The following is a 17,388-nucleotide window of genomic DNA, read 5'->3' as shown; positions in this document are numbered from 1 at the left end:
AATGGATAAATAAACCTTTAAAAAATATACTGTTCTTGTATGCATTACCTATAGAATAAAGTCCTAGAAGTGGAAATACTAGTTCAAAGGACTTAATGCATTTTTCATTTTGATAGTACAAAACTGTTCCAAAGAGATTTATCAATTTGCATTTCCAATCAACAATATAAAGGTGACTAAGCAGCGTAATTATCAAACTTTATCTTTGCCAATCTGATAAGTGAAAACATTTGCCTCTTTGTATTTTAATTTGCCTTCCTTCTTTCCTTTCATCCTTTCTTTCTTACTTTCATTTTATCACCAAGGTTCTGCTACTCCTGGCCAATTTTTCAATTGTTTCCTTGAGTCATTTTCATATTGATTTACGGGAACTCTTTCCATATTGTGGAAATAAATTTTTTGTTGTCATTATTTCTAGCAGTTAACCTGTACATTTTTTCTCTTTGATTCTATTTATATTTTGTTTTTGTTTGTTTGTTTGTTTTTGCTGCACACAAGTTTCTTTTTATGCCATCAGGTTTACATAATTTGTCTTTTGTGGTTTCTAGGTCTTCAGTTCTCCTTATCCACCCTCCCAAATATTACAAACACTCCAAAATTATTATCTTAACCATCTATAGTACTTTTGTGTTTCAATTCTTAGGTTTAAATTTTTCACTATCTGGAATTGAATGTGTTTGGTGCAAGAATAATCCATTTCCCTCTCTCTAACACCACTTTCATTTTATTTTAAATGTACACTACACTCCCTCAAATAGTGTAATATCACAATTGGCAGGGACCTTATTTCCTATCTTAACCAGTTTCACTTTGTAGGTTAGACAACCACCAACATGCCTCTTCACTGGATCCACTGCCCAGGTGAGACCACTTAACAACCTGGGATGCTTCCCAGAACAGCACAGCTGGGGAGGGACCTTTGGTACACCTAATACTTCCAAAAAGAAAAACATGAAACTGGGAACCAGAGAGGGAAACAGGATGTGGTCAGCGTCAGCCAATCAGTGAGAGAGGCAAGCCAGAACCCAGTACTGGCGCATAGTCCAGTACTCTTTCTGGTACAAGTCGGCTTCCTTCAGGGTCGGTGTGACTTGGGCTGTGCAATCCCAGCTTCTGGTGCATGGTGGGCACCCAGTCAGTGTGGGTGAAGAAATACAGGAAATCATCCCGGCATCCAATAGTGACTAGGCTGTGGAGTCACTGGAGGCTGGGGGGACATTCTGGCCCACTCTTTTAGCTTTTCCCCTCACTACCTCCCCCCTTCCACAAAGACAAACACTCATACATATACATACACAATATCCCCAAGCCAGGTAAATCTGTTCCCTGCTCCCCCTTCTGTGGGCCTCAGGACCTTCCTATGGCCAAGCAACTTTCAATAGACAGCCCTCAAAGCACTTCAGGGGACTTCCTGCCTGTCCTAACTAGCTAGCAGAGGTTGATCCTAGGGCAAAAGCCAGACAGATAACAGGGGAACATGAAGATAGTATTTCCAGGGCTCTGTTCAGACTGCCCCAAAGCAGGACCAGCTACATAATTTGTGGGGCCCTGTGCAAAACGAAACTGTGGTGCTTCTTCAAAAGTTCTTCTTCAAAACTTATCAAGAATTTCAAGACAGCAACAGCAGAGCACAGGGCCCTTCTAAGCCAGCCTTCAGGGAAGGATGGGGTTAATTATCAAGGGAGGAGAAAGAAGATTCCTCAGTCCTCTAAAGCTTTGGATTTTAGGTAAAGTGGGCTGGACTGGGGGTTTTGCTATTCATAATATTCATAATAGCCAAAAAAAAAAAAAAAAAAAAGGTGGAACCAACCCAAATGTCCATCAACTGCTGAATGCAGAAACAAAACATGGTATATCCATAGAATAGAATATTATTCCACCATAAAAAGGAATAAAGTACTTGTACACGGGTGAACCTTGAAAACATAATGCTAAGTGAAATGGAAATATGATTCCATTTGAATGAACTGTCCAGAATAGGCAAGTCTATAGAGACAGAAAGTAGACTGATTTGTGGTTGTCTAGAGCTGGGGAGGTAGGAAATGGGGGAGAGGGTTGGGGTTGATGGCTAAAGCCTACAGGTCTCTTTTAGGAGTGATGAAAATGTCCTAAAATTAATTGAGTGATGGTTGCACAACTCCGTGGTTTTACTAAAAATCATTGAATTGTATACTTCAAAAGGATGAATTGTATAGTATGTGATTTACACCTATTAAATCTCAATGAAGCTGTTACCAAAAGAAGAGGAGGGGGAGGAGGAGGAAGAATCTTAAATACTCCTTCTCTTTCTCTCAACCGATCTTACTGCAGGAGGCCCCTCCTCCTTGATGAAGGTTTTTGGGGAACCCTGCATCAGCCTGGTCCTCTGCTCCAGCTGCGGGAGTGCGGGTGGGGTGGGCATGGGGGGAGGAGGAGTGTCTTGCTTCCTCTCCAGTTGGCGTGGCTCTAGGAGGCAGCGACGTGCACTAAAAGAAAACATTCAGGACTCTGTAGTGAGTCCTGTGTTCAAATCCTAACACTGTCACTTTCCATCCTTGTGACCTTGAGCAAGTCCCCTCACCTCTCTGAGCCTCTTTCTCCTCTGCCCAGTACTCGAGATAAGTAGATCAGCGATGACATAGGTGAGAGCGTGTGGCTCACCCAGTGAGAGCTCTAGAAACAGCGGCAAAAGGAGAATTTGATACCCGCTGAGCCACCTGAATGAGGCGCGTCCCGCGGCAGGAAAAAACCGGGGCCCGGAAGCCGCCTGGAGTCTTCAGGAGCCAAGGACAAGAGCGGTAGCCCTCAGAGTCGTCCCCCGCCCCCAACCCCGGGCCCGGAAGGAAGCCAGGGCGGCGGAGGGGCCCCGCGGCCAGACCCGGGAGCCGGGTTGAGGGCCGGGAGCCGGACCGCAGCCGCCGCTGCTCATCCATCAGCCGGACGAAGAGCAGAGGCGCGCTCTCCGCCCTCTGTTTGCTTTCTCGCCAATTATTGCCGCGCCGCAGCCCCTTTGTTGATACAGTAGTCCGAAAAAGTGCTAATGTTCATTTATCAGGGGGCCCGCCGGGGACTCCCACGAGTTGCGATTCTTCCCAAAATATAAACATGGGGCGAGCGTCCCAGACAGAAACCCCCATCTGTTTCCCCGGCGCGGGCGGAGAGCGAGGCGTTGTTGAAGATAAAGCCGCGGATAACGCCGCCTGTCTCCAATGGACGTCTCCCCGGCGCATTAATGACATTCCCGGTGATAGTTCCAGCTTATCTTTCAATTAATCATATATACCTTTTGCGGCGGGCCCTGCTGATTGCAGGAAAGGGGGGCCGGCTCGGGCTGTGCCGATTGCTTTTTCAATTAATAATATTTTATGCGCGGAGAATGCGCTCAAGTCATCTGGAATTTGGCTCATCTTAAAGCTCCAATTCTTTAAAAGGCAAGGGAATAGATGGGTAGATGTTCGATCTCTCCTCTCTGCCTCTTTTCCTCTCTCTCTCTTTCTCTCTCCTTTTCTCTAGGCTGAAGGCTGTTTGTTTGTCCTGCTGGTTTGGCCAAAGTGCGGCTTAGAGAGGCGGCCAGGTTGGGTCAGCCGCCCTTGGGAAGGAAGATGTGTCCCTAGTGAAGGGGGAGAATCAAGTTTCGTACCTCCCCACCCCCAACCACTGCAACTTCTATTTAAAGAAAAAAAGTTTTACTCAGAAAGTGAGGACTACAAATAAAAGTTAGCAATTGCTCTTGGATATTTCTCTGTGGAGGCCAGCGTGGGTCGCCCCAATTTCGATTTTGCCTGGATTTACGCTCTCTGGCAACGTTAAGGCCTGTTTTAGAGCCAAGGGAAATTATTACCAGATTCACCGAGGGTATAGGGAGTGAAGTCACTTCGTCCGAATAGGGAGGTTTTCTTTCTTCCCCTTTTCATGACACCTGACCCACAGGTCTATTTGTCAGCCCTGGGAACCATAGCCCAAAATAGGTGATAAATCTTAACCTCTTCGTTCTGCAGAGGAAATGCCAGGTTTTTTGTTGTTGTTGTTGTTGTTGTTGTTGTTCCTTCCTCCAGAACTCTCTCTTAAACCCACACACAGTAATAATAATAATAATTTTTTAAAAAATACTAAAAACAGGGACCCCGGATGCAGCCTCGATGTCCCCCATTAAACGGTAATATTTCAGGCGTCGGCTCACACTAATCTTTCAAACTGTCATCGCGAGCCGCCCGACCAGCCCATTCACTTCACAGCGCTCCCAGGACCCTCGCTCGGAGCTCTTTTGAATGAGACATTTAATTGAATCGGATGTGGCTCGTTTGCCAGACGTCACCGCCTAGGCGATAGGCATCCTTTCCCACTCGCCCCCCCCCAAAAAAATCTTCAAGGGCGAACTAGGCCCCCAAGCTAGGTTAGTTGAGGGCAATAACTAACATTGTCCAAAAGCGTGGCGAGGATGGGCGGAAGAGAGGCTACTGATCTGCAGGTCCGTCGCGGAAGAACCAAGTTGGGGGGGTAGGCGGTGGGTGGATGAGGAGGGTTCCAGGGGCTTGAGAACTCCACCCCCACCCCCACCCCCGCCACACATACACATACATTTGAAAAAGGCATCTCTCCGCAGACCCAGCTAACAATTCCAGAACCGCGCGTGGACCCTGGCTGGAAGATCCTAAGCGAGATTCCGCTGCGAAGGCCCGGGCCTGGTACTGGCGCCTGGCTCCCAGCAGTCGGGGTCCGAGTGCTCCGAGCCTCCGGGAGAGCCGCGCGGTGGTCCACTCTCCATCGCCCTAGCCCGGAGGCCACAGATCCTGGAGGTGTGGGTTTGATGAGGGGCTGTAAAGGTCCTAGTGTTAGGCCTGTGCTTACTCCGATGGCACCCTTCCCGGCGGCGCTGCCTGACGGCTCCCCGCCTGCCTGAGCACCCAAAGGCCCATGCTCAGGACAGACACCACCTTGTCCCTCTGCTTTGTGCGTTTCCTCGGCGCTTTGAGCGCGAATTACAGTCTCAGGCTCTGAGCTATGGCCTTGGCTTGCCTTTGTCCCTACGCGCCTTTCTTCTATTCCAAGCACTTCTTCCCTAGTCCCCAACTCGTCCTCCACTAAGAGCCGAGCCTTCCAAGTCTCCATTCTTAGCAAGTCCCGGCGCCCCGCCCGCGCTTTCCCTGCACAAACCTGGGTCGTGGCTTGTGAAAATCGACGCTTGTCCCCTGACAAGCCTTGCCAACCCCAGAGATAAAGTAAGTCGCCGACCTTAACCCGGGGGGCCATTCTGCCTGCCTGGATTCTGAAACTACACAAAATAAAGTGCCTCTCTGCAGTGTTCTGGGGGAGAGGGGATGGCCCAAGCTTTTATCAGATCTCCCAAGGGATCCAGAGGGGCGAGGTGGACCGGCACAGGATCTTGCCTGTAGCTTGCGCTCCTGAAACATTGGCAGATTTGTCTGATAGGAGAGTCCCTACTTTACCGACCCTGGGGCTAAAAATTGACACCCAATCTGCCCTGCCCTTCCCTGGAGCACCTGGACCCACTGCCACTGCTGGGTTCCCTGCTGGGAGCCTGCCCTGAGACCTCTGAGAAATCTTGGCTGGCTGGGCTCTGGGGAGCCCCGCCTGCCTGAGAGCTAAACCTGGGCCTGGCCAGGGGTCCTGGGGCTCTCAGAGGCCTGAAGGCCTCGCTACTAGGCAGAAGGGCAGGGGCAAGTGAGAAGCACGAATGGTGGGTTTCAGAAAAGGAGAAACTGGGTGGCTGGAAGCTAGGATGCCTTAGAAGATCTCTTCTAGGAAGCTGAGCTTACCGGGTGGGATTTTGGATTTGTTTTATTACTAAGGGGAGGGTCATTTCTTTGAGAGGAGGTTGATAGTGACTGATGCCCCCTGGAGTTGTGTGTGTGTGTGTGTGTGTATGTATAACTTGCACTACTATTATAGAAGGTGGCCATCCACCACCCCATAACATCCACCTTGCCCCCAGGGCCTGGGCTGCTGAGGAAAGGGGGACTACTGTGGGGCATGACTGGCCCTGTAAGTCAAGCCAAACAGAACCCCAAAATTGTCCAGAATCTCACCCTCCTGTCATCACCCCAAATCAAACCTTCTCCCCCATGCTGCTCTTCTTATACAAACTCTTCCTTGCATAAAAAAGCCTTTATTAAGACTCGGAAATGTCTCCCCTCCCCCAACACCCCCACCAATCCTTCACTCTCCCATTCTGCTTTAGGTGCTGAACAACATTTCTTCAAATCCCAGATCTACCCAGCTTAGCCCAGAGGCCAGATCTGGAGAAGAATCAGGCCCTTTCCCGGGTATGCGCTTCGATGGGGTTTTCAGGCCAGTACGATGGAGAAATGCCAGGCTGCAGGAGCAATAGGAGAGCCTTCCAAATGCCTCGCGGTTCCTTTAAAAAGCTGAACAGGATTTTTTTTTTTTTTTTTTTTTGAGCCCTATGACTATATTAGGTGACACGAAACTGCTCATCGTTCCTGTCATCGGGGCCCCTGGCCCAATGGCAGGCTGAGTCCCCCTCCTCTGGCCTGGTCCCGCCTCTGCTGCCCCTTGTGCTCCTCACTACCTGCCGCCTGGCCACAACCCGAGCTGGAAGGCGGGTGCGCGGGCGGGCGGCGGGCACCATGCAGGGAGGCTGCCGAAGGCCGTGGGCAGCGCTGCTCTCTGCCGCCCACCTGGCGCTGTGAGGCGCGCGCTGCCACCATGTTCCCCAGCCCTGCGCTCACGCCCACGCCGTTCTCGGTCAAAGACATCCTGAACCTGGAGCAGCAGCAGCGCAGCCTGGCTGCCGGGGAGCTCTCGGCGCGCCTGGAGGCCACGCTGGCGCCCGCCTCCTGCATGCTGGCCGCCTTCAAGCCCGAGGCCTACGCGGGGCCCGAGGCCGCTGCGCCCGCCCTCCCGGAGCTCCGCGCCGAGCTGGGCCCCGCGCCCTCGCCGGCCAAGTGTGCCTCTGCCTTCCCAGGCGCCCCCGCCTTCTATCCGCGTGCCTACGGCGACCCCGACCCCGCCAAGGACCCTCGAGCTGATAAGAAAGGTGAGGAGGAAACACAAGCCCCTTCTCCCTCCTGGGGTCGCTTTTGTGTCCCAAGCCGCCGCCAAGAAATCCTGGCCTGGGTGGAGGAGACGCGAGTGCCTGGGCGGAGGGCCGAACGCAGGGGGCTCCGAGTGTGAGAAGTGAGGTCGTCGCCAGGGCCCCTGAGCCGCACGTCCAATCGGAGATTTAGAGGAAATGCTGGATTGAGATGATCAGAAAACAAGAGATAAAAGAAATATAATTTTTTTTTTTTTTTGGCCCAACAAAGACCCAGGAGGCAGCAGACTTGCTCAACGAAGTTAGCGATCGGTTTGTGTAGAACAGAGAACGAGATATTCTCTGTATCAGGGTTTTGGGGTTTTTAAAAATCTCTTTTGGATTTAAGGGTCTTTTCCAGGCTCTGCCGAAAACAGCTAAACAGAAGTTAAAATGCTGCACACCAGATAGGTTTTTGCTCACGACTGGAGAAGGGCCCAGGACCTTCTATATCCTACCCGTAACCCGGGTTTCTGGGGCTTTTTCTTCTTTGTGCCAGGACAGTGGAATCTTTGGGCACAAAGGCCTTGATTTAAAAATGAGATACTGCGAACTCTCGGGAATCTGATTAGCAGCTTTATTGTTCCGGCACAGCTTCCCGACGCTACCGGGGTCGAGGGGTTCTCTTCTGGAAAAAGTTAGAGAATGCTGCGCGACTCAAGGCGCGAGGCAATGGAGGAGAGGACCTCGGAAGGTGGCGGGATCGCCGCACAAGCCAGCCGCGGGTCGGGGAGAGGGGAGAGGCGGGCGGGGCCGCAGAAAGGGGCATGTTGGGAAGACCTTGTTCCAAAGCTGGGTCCGCGCGAATCCGAGGTGGCAGGGTGCGCTGGGCGAAGGGCCGCGGTGAACCGAGAAGAGATCTTTCTAGCCTAGAAAGGTTTGTGTAGGAGCAGAGGGAAGGCCCGGGGACAGCTGCCGGCGGGTCAATTCAATTGACCGCTGCCAATTCGAATCCAACTCGAGGAAGGCGGGCAGGGCAAGATCCGAGGCTGCCTGCCCACCCGCTTCTTGGGCGCTGGACAAATCCCGTGGCGGCTGCGCGGGAGTCTTCGATCAGCAAACCAACACCTCTTCCCCTTCTGTTTCTTCGGGGTTCCATAATTTTCAGACAGTGTGACTGATCCTGGAGTGAGGCCTTGGTCTCCCTTCATCTAAATTCTCTAACCACTGTAGCCCTAATCGAATTCACCCCAGGGCATCACCCGGTTTTATTTTCTTTGCAGCCTGAAATCTTAAGTCACTGACCATCACCCTCACCAGAATGTGAACTCCCCGAGGGCACGGACCTCGCTTGTGTTATGTTCTCCAGTGCCTAGAGCCATGCTTGGCATATAGTAAGCATTCAACAAACGCTAACTGGCTGTAGGTCGGAAACCGAGCTGTCCGTGGCGCCCAGTGCACTGGGCAGAGCGAGCCGCAGCCCAGCTGGGCGCTCCGGACAGCACGGGGTGGCACCCACTAGGGCTAATCCCCCGGCAGGCGCTCCGCGGATCGGGCCGCTCTGACCTGACCGAGCATCCCTCTGCCCCTCTGTTTCCCTGCAGAGCTGTGCTCACTGCAGAAGGCCGTGGAGCTGGAGAAGCCGGAGGCAGACGGCGCGGAGCGACCCCGGGCGCGACGGCGGAGGAAGCCGCGCGTGCTCTTCTCGCAGGCGCAGGTCTACGAGCTAGAGCGGCGCTTCAAGCAGCAGCGGTACCTGTCGGCGCCCGAGCGCGACCAGCTGGCCAGCGTGCTGAAGCTCACGTCCACGCAGGTCAAGATCTGGTTCCAGAACCGGCGCTACAAGTGCAAGCGGCAGCGGCAGGACCAGACTCTGGAGCTGGTGGGGCTGCCCCCGCCGCCGCCGCCGCCGGCCCGCAGGATCGCGGTGCCGGTGCTCGTGCGCGACGGCAAGCCCTGCCTCGGGGACTCGGCGCCCTACGCGCCAGCGTACGGTGTGGGCCTCAACGCCTATGGCTACAACGCCTACCCCGCCTACCCGGGTTACGGCAGCGCGGCCTGCAACCCTGGCTACAGCTGCGCCGCTGCTTACCCAGCCGGGCCGCCGCCGGCGCAGTCGGCTACGGCCGCCACCAACAACAACTTCGTGAACTTTGGCGTCGGGGACTTGAACGCGGTGCAGAGCCCCGGGATCCCGCAGGGCAACTCAGGAGTGTCCACGCTGCACGGTATCCGAGCCTGGTAGGGAAGGGCCCTACCTGGGGCGCCCCGACCGATCCCAGCTCTAGAGAGGGACACTGAGTCTTGGGGGAGGGAGGACCCCTGACGTGTCTCCACGTCCCTTGGATTTCACATTCACTCCCGCAGGGGCCTCGGAGCTTTTTCCGTCCCCGGCGCCTTTGTCCCCAAGCGCGGGAGAGTTTGTGGCCGCGTTTACAGAGCTTGCGGCGATTGATCCCGCAGTCTGGTGCCTTAGCCGTCGCCCCCAGAGTGCCCTCCAAACGCCCACGGGCACCCCCAACCGGCTGAACATGGGCCGTTGGGACTGGGAGCCCGGGTGCAGCTTTCTTCGAGCCTGGGCCCGGCGCCCGGGCCCTTGCCGCCTTGCCGCCGCCCACCCACCCTATTTATGTTTTTACCTGTTGCTGTAAGAAATGGGAATCCCCTTCTCATTAAAGAGAGTGCGCTGATCCCGCATGTGTCTTCTTTCAGCTTGCCGCGCTTCAGAAACTGCATTTTAGAAAGCAGAGCCGCGCTGCCCAGCTGATCTTGGGTTGCAGGTACAGGCATTCACTGAGCAAATTGATAATAATAATAAACTCGTCCTGGGTTCTTTGTTAGACACTGCCTGGCATTGTCTCTCATAATCTTCAATAACGCCCTAAAAAGAGGTCCTGTTTTAAAGTTTAGCAGACTGAGGCCTGGAGAGGTTTGATGGCCTGTCCCTGAGCAAACAGCCAGGAGTGGTAGAACAGAGGTCTCACTTCACAGACAGAGGGCACTTGCCTGGAGCTCCCCAATCTTGCTTCCTTGAACCCTAGCACATGTCAGGCACAGTTGAGGTGCTGGGCATTACATGGAGAGCAAAGGGACCTGGGTCCTCAGCAACTGGAGCACACAAGACTTCATCCTGCTTAAAAGAACATTTTACTCCATTTTACAGGTGGAAAAACCTAGAACCAAAGCTCTTATCAAGCTTCCCAGAATTCCCCGGCCCGGCCAGGAAGAGGGCCTGGGGTCCTGTGGCCCCAGCCTCACCAGCTGTGGGCTCCGCGGAGAGGTGGCTTGCCGGCTGCCCCGCGAGCTGTGGCTGGGCTGTAAGAATTCACATGGTCAGGGAACCTCCCACCCAAACCTGATGGCTGTCCTCTCCTCTCCGCATTTAACGAATTTTGCCATAGTCTTGATCAACAAATGCAACTGTTCAGGCTTTACAGATGAGAAAACAGGCTCGAGGAAATTAAGCTAAAAACCTCCTTGCTGTGAGACTTGCTCGCTGCACACCCCGGTCTGTAAAATGAGGATAACGAGAAATATCTTCCGCTGAGCCCAGGTCCCACCAGTCCACAGGGGTTCCGACCTGACCTCTGACTCCTCTATCCCCAGCGTCCAGGGCCAGGAGGAACTAACTGCGCTTCTTTAAAAGGGATGAAAGCAGGAGGGAGTGGGAGCTTTGAGTTCCTGTGGAATACAGGTTTTTTTGAGATTTTCCCCAGCAATCGCTGGGCTGGCCTTATGGGGTTTAAGCCATTTGGCCTAGGGCTCCTGGTCGTAGCCAAAACATTGATTGTGGCGTTCAGAGACCAAACGAGACTTAAAGTGCCCTAATAGCCAGGAAGAGTCGTCAAGCCAGGCCTGGTGCAACCAGGAGCCCTCCTGCCGCCGCGCCGGGGCCCATGCGGCTTTGCCAGTGCCTGTCTGGTCGTCTCTTTGGGTAAGTGCTGCCCACAGGCTCACCACACCGCCGGTGGAAGAGGGGAAGATGCCAGGAGGTTCCACCACTTGCCGGAGCCTAGCAAGGTGCTGAGCTAGACGTCACCGGGAGCACGCAATCAACCATCGCAGGGTTATACACTCGGGCTCCATGAAGGAGAGGAAAGGGCTGAGCTCAGGGCTTGACTCTGGGCCCCAGGATTTATTCCCTCTGCTGTAAGGTCCAAGCCCAGCTGGTGAGCGCCCCGGGGAGGATGTGTTCAGTTCAGTCTCAGCATTCCATGTTCTGGGCTTATGACCCTGCTTCCAGCCTTTACCTCCAGTGCACTCGGCGCTCCCTATCCCTCTTGGTGATTCGCGCCTTCGTCCCCTCTCACAGAGGGGTACATTGCGGCTCCACCAGGCCATCAGACCAGCTCTGAAAACAGAAGGCGCTCTCCTACCATGCATCCCTGGCCTGCAGGTGGCCTAACTCATACACCCGAGGAACTCCTTCTATCTGGAGCTCACCCACCTTCCGAGCTGTTAATCAGAACAGTGTATTAGCCCACAGCCCCCTGGGGCCCTGCATATCCGTTGGCTTTTTTCATCTTATACACATCCACAGTAACATTAGAGAAAGTATTTCTTTTTTTTTTTTTTAAGATGTTATTTATTTGTTTGACAGAGAGAGACACAGCGAGAGAGGGAACACAAGCAGGGGGAGTGGGAGAGGGAGAAGCAGGCTTCCTGCGGAGCAGGGAGCCTGACGTGGGACTCGATCCCAGGACCCTGGGATCGTGACCTGAGCCAAAGGCAGACGCTTAACGACTGAGCCACCCAGGCGCCCCTAGAGAAAGTATTTCTTTCACTTAACATACCACAAGGATTTTTTCTTTTTTTTAATTAATTATTTATTTTAAGTAAACTCTATCCCCAGCGTGGGGCTTGAACTCACAGAGGGAGATCAAGAGCCGCATGCTCTACTGACTGAGCCAGCCTGCTGACTGCGTCCCCGCCCACCCCACCCCCGCCCCACCAGGACTTTTCTATGATGACTCTTTCTCTGTCATGTCCCTTCAGGGACCAGCTGAGTGACCCCAGTGTCTCTCACAAATGGATAACTATGGCTGGCTGGCATCGGGCTCACCAACTGCGGGGACTCCAGGCTAAATGCTTTATAGGAGTTCTCTAATCCATCTTAATTTGCAAACCATGAAACTGAGAACTAGAGGTAATGGTCAAGGTCATACATTCCCCTAGTGTAGAGCTGGGAAACCCATCAGGCTTTACCAAAGGGCAGAGCGGGTGGCGTGTTGAAGAAGCGAGAGCCTTCCAAGTTGCCTTGCTCTCCGAAAGATGCAGCGGGACCCTACTTCTGGCCATGGCACAGAGCCTACCCCTCTCTCTCACCAGTAGGGTGAGGGTGTCAGGCTTCATATTCAGGCTCATTATGGGACAAACTGGTGCGTGGAGCTTTGGGAAGCCTCACTGCACGGACTGCTCTCCCTGGCGGGGGGCGTCGGATCCGAGAGCCAGGGGGCAGGGGACGGCAGGGTCAGAAGTACCCCAAACTAACAATGCCTGCGTTTACACAGCGATCCTTTCCCAAGTTAAATCGGTAGTGTTTGTTTTTCAATTATTATGTAAAGGATGGGCGCAGTGAGAAAATTCAAACAGGACAGAAAAGTAAGAAATAGATGACAAGTGCGGGCCGCCTCCGAGGTGTCAAAGAGCGCAGAAATTGGGGTGATGCAGGCTGGCCCCGCATTCCCGGAACGCCAGGGGAAGCACATAGGGTACTAGCTATATTTAATTTAAAAAAAAAAAAAAATCAAACAAGGACGCCACGGTTAAAAAACAATGAGAGATAGGCCATGATATTAAATAGAAAAAAAGCTGGCTTCCCGGGCTGGGGTGGAGTGGTTCCCGCAGCGCGGCGCCACCCTGGGCAGGCTGGTGGAGGGGAGACCTGGCTGGGCGTCCCCCCAGTCCCCCATCCCGCGAAAGAGAGGCCAGGACACCTCGTCCCTCCCAGTCAGCCCCTGCTGTGGCGCGGATGTCCTCTCGCCTCCTTGCGTTATTCCCAGCCAGCAGATAAAGCTTTTGCCAAATCAGAATAGCTCTCATCTTCTTATTTTGTATAGATACCCCTTAAATCAAGGCTATGTTGTGTATCTCAATACCTGTGTTTTGTTTTTGTTTTTTAAGATTTTTATTTATTTGTTTGCCAGAGAGAGAGCGCTCCAGAGTACAGGCAGGGGGAGCGGCAGGCAGAGGGAGAAGCAGGCTCCCCGCTGAGCAGCGAGCCCCATGCGGACTTAATCCCAGAACCAGGAGATCATGACCTGAGCCTAAGGCAGTCACTTAACCAAATGAGCCACCCAGGCGTCCCTCAATACCTGTGTTTATCTTATTTTATTTTTAAAGATTTTATTTATTTGACAGAGCGAGAGAGGGAACACAAGCAGGGGGAGTGGGAGAAGGAGAAGCAGGCTGCCCGCTGAGCAGGGAGCCCGATGCAGGGCTTGATCCCAGAATCCTCGGATCATGACCCCAGCGGAAAGCAGACGCTTAATGACTGAGCCACCCAGGCGCCCCAATAAGTGTGTTTAAAAGAACGCACAGAACCATTAGGGCTCGCAGCAGACCCGTGAACTTTACAGCAGCCAGGAACTCTGCTCTGCTCCTTGGAAAGCATGCCCTTCCTGAGCCGAGCCCCTCACGTCCTCTGGTTCTCCGGGTCTCCGGCCCATGCCCTGTGTGGGAGGCACAGTCCCCAGGTCTTGCCTACTTGCTCCTTACACTGGGCTCCTGGAAAAGGGAGCCTATGGCTTGGATTTCATTTAGTTATCACCACGGGAGCTTATCGCATGTCAGGCACTGTCCTGAGCTCTTTACAAAGTGAACCCATCTAATCCTCTTTCACACCTCTGAGTTCTACTGAGGAAATAGACGAAGACTCAATCTTAGGTTCAAAAAAGAGGACTAGGGGTGCCTGGGTGGCTCAGTCAGTTAAGTGTCTGCCTTCAGCTCAGGTCATGATCTCAGGGTCCTGGGATGGAGCCCCACATCAGCCTCCTTGCTCAGTGGCGACTCTGCTTCTCCCTCTCCCTCTGTGAGCTCTCTCGATCTCACTCTCTCTCTCAAATAAATAAAAATCTTAAAATTAAAAAAACAAAACAAAACAAAAAAGAGGAGTAACTCCCCCAAGGTCTCACAGCTGATCAGTGCCAGAGCTTGGTTAAAAACCTAGGCAGGCTGGCTCTGAAGCCTGAGCGCTCAGTGCCATCCCATCCCCGGTTCAAAGAGTAGGCACCAAAAAGTGTTTGTCAATTGATTAAAGAGTACAGTAATAATATTAGCTAACAATTCTTTGAAGGCTTTTATGTGCCAAGCATGACAAACCTATGAGATAGGCACAATTATTCTTCACTTTGGGCAGAAAAGGAAACGGGCACAGACAGATGTGACCCACCCAAGATCTCACAGTGGGGGAGGCATAGCAGCTGGGATTTCAGGGGGCCAATTGCCCCCCCCCCCCCCACTCTGCTGCATCTCAGGAGACCTTACTGCAGAACAGGGTGGAAAATGAACACCCCTCACAGGCTGGTCACCCAGAGCCACTACAGGTTCCCTACCCTGTCCCAACTCACAGCTGCACAGGATAACAACACAGATTATTGCCTAACATCTGTTCGTGTTTGCTTTGTGCCAGGCCTAGGGCTAAGTGCTAAACCTGCAAATCTCATTCTGTTGTTTCCCAAGGAGGAAACTGAAACCAGAAGAGGTTAAGGACGTTGCCTAACTAAGGCCACTCTGGCAGTGTGGACCGGGGAGGCTGTACTTGAATCAGATGATGCTTGTAGAGCCCTGGCTTTGAACCATTCTCAGCAGTTCTCCAACTTGCCTAAAGGCACACGCTGCTGGAGGCTGGGGCAAACCCAAATCCTTGCCTGCCCCGTCTCCCTTGAATTGGACTCCCAGGGACGGGGGCCTAGAAAACCGCATGTATAACCAGGTGATTCTCATCATCTGGCAAGTTGCAGAACCGAAACTCACAGAGGCCCCAGACCCTTCAGGCTCCAGCTCTTGAGGGCCTGGGAGAAAGTGGAGTCAGATTTCCTCTCTCTAGGCCCTGCTCTTCCATCTCAGGGTCTCTGTGTGTTTGCTGTGATACAGTGGCTACAGCACAAGCCAAGCAGTTTTGGGGATCCTGGGAGCAAGAAAGAGGGCAGAAAGGTAAAACCGAGGGGGTAGAGGTTGGGAGAGGTACTCTGGGACACACCTGTCTGGGCGAAGACCACAAAGCCATGCCTGTGGGTTACACACCGCAGGGCTTGCCAGTACGGCAAGAGGAGAGAAGAGAAATTTGGGGGGACTATTCAGAAACAGTCCATCTGTTCTGTTCGGATTCTAAGCTCCACCTTGAGGGCCCACAGGAAGGGGAATCAGGGGAAACCAGCCTCAATAGGGGTTTAAAGTGTGCCAGGCTTTCCGCCAGCCCTCTGTCTGTGTGAGGCCACCAAAGCCCCACAACTAATTGATCCTCATGGGCTCCATTTTACAGGTGAAGAAAGTGAGACTTTAAAAGGTTTTGTGAGTTGTCCTGTCCCAATAGTTAGGGAGTAACCAAGCTGAGTTCTAACACCAAACCCTCTTCTTTCCAGTACCCCCTCAACCCATCCCCACCCCACCCAAACTCCAGCTTACAGAAATCTCAATTGCAGCATTGACTCACATTAACTCCACCCCATCCCAAACTGGTTTCCTCTGTCCTCAACTTTTTAGAGGAGGTCTTTTATAAAAGCTGCTATATAGAAAGAAGTTCTCATTTTCAATGAATGCAACAGTTATCATTCATTACTATTCTTCTGTGGCCCTTCATAAATTCTTGTGCAGTTGCAACAATAGGAAACATATCTTGCTGATGACCTTAGTTTAGCTCTCTCCTTACAAATTAAAAATAGTTCCCCCTTTTCTCGAACTCCAGTCAAATATGATGCTCAGTTACCACCAAATTTGTCATCACTGGTGGTTATTTGACTTATTTCCATGATCCAGATTTCCTAGCCACCTAGCTAAGCATCTCAAGAACCACCTGGAAAGACTTGAAGTTTAAAACATATAAAGAAATGACAGTTTAGGGACACCTGGGTGGATCAGTCAGTTAAGTGTCTGCCTTTGGCTCAGGTCATGATCCCAGGGTCCTGGGATCAAGTTCCACATTGGGTTCCTTGCTCAGCTGGGAGACTGCTTCTCCCTTGCCTGCCTGCTCTGCCCATCACTCCCCCTGCTTGTGCTCATTCTCTCTCTCTCTCTGACAAATAAATCAATAAAATCTGGGGAAAAAAAAAAGAAATGACAGTTTAAAAGGTCCCTAAGTATATATAGATTCAGTGTAATCCCAATCAAAATGCTAGCAGTGCATATGTATATAGTGTAGCTTGACAAGCTGATTAGAAAACTCACATGGAATTGTAAAGAAAATCCAAGATATTCTTCAATAAGGAAAACAAGGTAGGGAGGATCTTTCCCTATAACAGGGCTTTTAAAGCTATGGTAGTTAACCCAGTGTGGTATTGGCATAAGGGCAGACAAACTAATGGAACAGAAGAGGGTCCCTAGAATCAGATCTGTACATACATGATTCATAGCACAGTTATTTTTGAAGATTATTAAGTAAAGGGTGGACTTTTCTATAAAATGCTGCTTCATGAAACAAAAAAATAAATGAAATTAGACCCCTACCTCACACCATTCAAAAAAATTAAATCAGGGTTAATATGAAAAGCAAACCTATATAACATTTAGAAGACAATATAGGAAAATATTTTATGACCTTATGATAGGAAAAGATTACTTAAATATGACACCAAAAAGCATAAACTTAAAGGAAAAGATTGTCTACATTAGATATTTGCAAGCATGTAGCCAACAAAACATGAGTATGCAGAATACATAATGAAATCCTAAAATTCTTCCTCAACACTGTACTCCAGGCCTCTCTGGCTTCCTTGCTGTTTGTCACACAAACCTGGCACATACTTCTGCCTCAGGGCCCTTACATTGGCTGTTCTCTTTGCTTGGAATGACATTCTCCCAGATATTTTCCTGGCTAATGCCTCATCTGTTTTGGGTTTTTTTGTTTTGTTTGCTTTTAAAGATTTTATTTATTTATTTGATAGAGAGAGAGAGACAAGCTGGGGGAGTGGCAGGCAGAGGGAGAAGCAGGCTCCCTGATGAGCTCCCTGATGAGCAAGGAGCTCACCTCAGGACTCCATCCTAGGACCCTGGGATCATGACCTGAGCCGAAGGCAGACGCTTAACACCCAGGTGTCCCGCCTCTTCTGTTTTAAGTCTTTACTCAAATGTCCTTATCATGAGGCTGACCCTGACTGCTCTATTTAAAATTGCACCCCCAGGGACAAACAAAAGGTCATGATGAGGTGCTATAATTCACCCACGAGACTGGCAAAAATTAGCCATGAGTATCAGAAATT

General features: G+C 51.7%; 2 protein-coding genes across 2 annotated transcripts in view; one reads left to right on the top strand and one right to left on the bottom strand.

Moving 5' to 3' along the window:
• The window catches only part of BNIP1 (BCL2 interacting protein 1), a 90,538-nt gene that overhangs the window by 22,240 nt on the left and 50,910 nt on the right, over positions 1 to 17,388 (bottom strand). The window lies entirely within an intron of this gene.
• NKX2-5 (NK2 homeobox 5) lies at positions 6,496 to 9,634 on the top strand. Its single transcript, XM_035014505.1, has 2 exons — positions 6,496 to 6,997; positions 8,578 to 9,634. Exons 1-2 carry the CDS (start codon positions 6,667 to 6,669, stop codon positions 9,216 to 9,218), a joined length of 972 nt encoding a protein of 323 aa, XP_034870396.1. The 5' UTR covers positions 6,496 to 6,666; the 3' UTR covers positions 9,219 to 9,634.

This window comes from Mirounga leonina, unplaced genomic scaffold (assembly GCF_011800145.1).
Source record: "Mirounga leonina isolate KUSES-001 unplaced genomic scaffold, KU_Mleo_1.0 Mir_104, whole genome shotgun sequence".
Classification (NCBI taxonomy): Eukaryota; Metazoa; Chordata; class Mammalia; order Carnivora; family Phocidae; genus Mirounga; species Mirounga leonina.
Note: the sequence above shows the minus strand (reverse complement) of the source record. Positions and strands in the feature narration are given on the sequence as shown.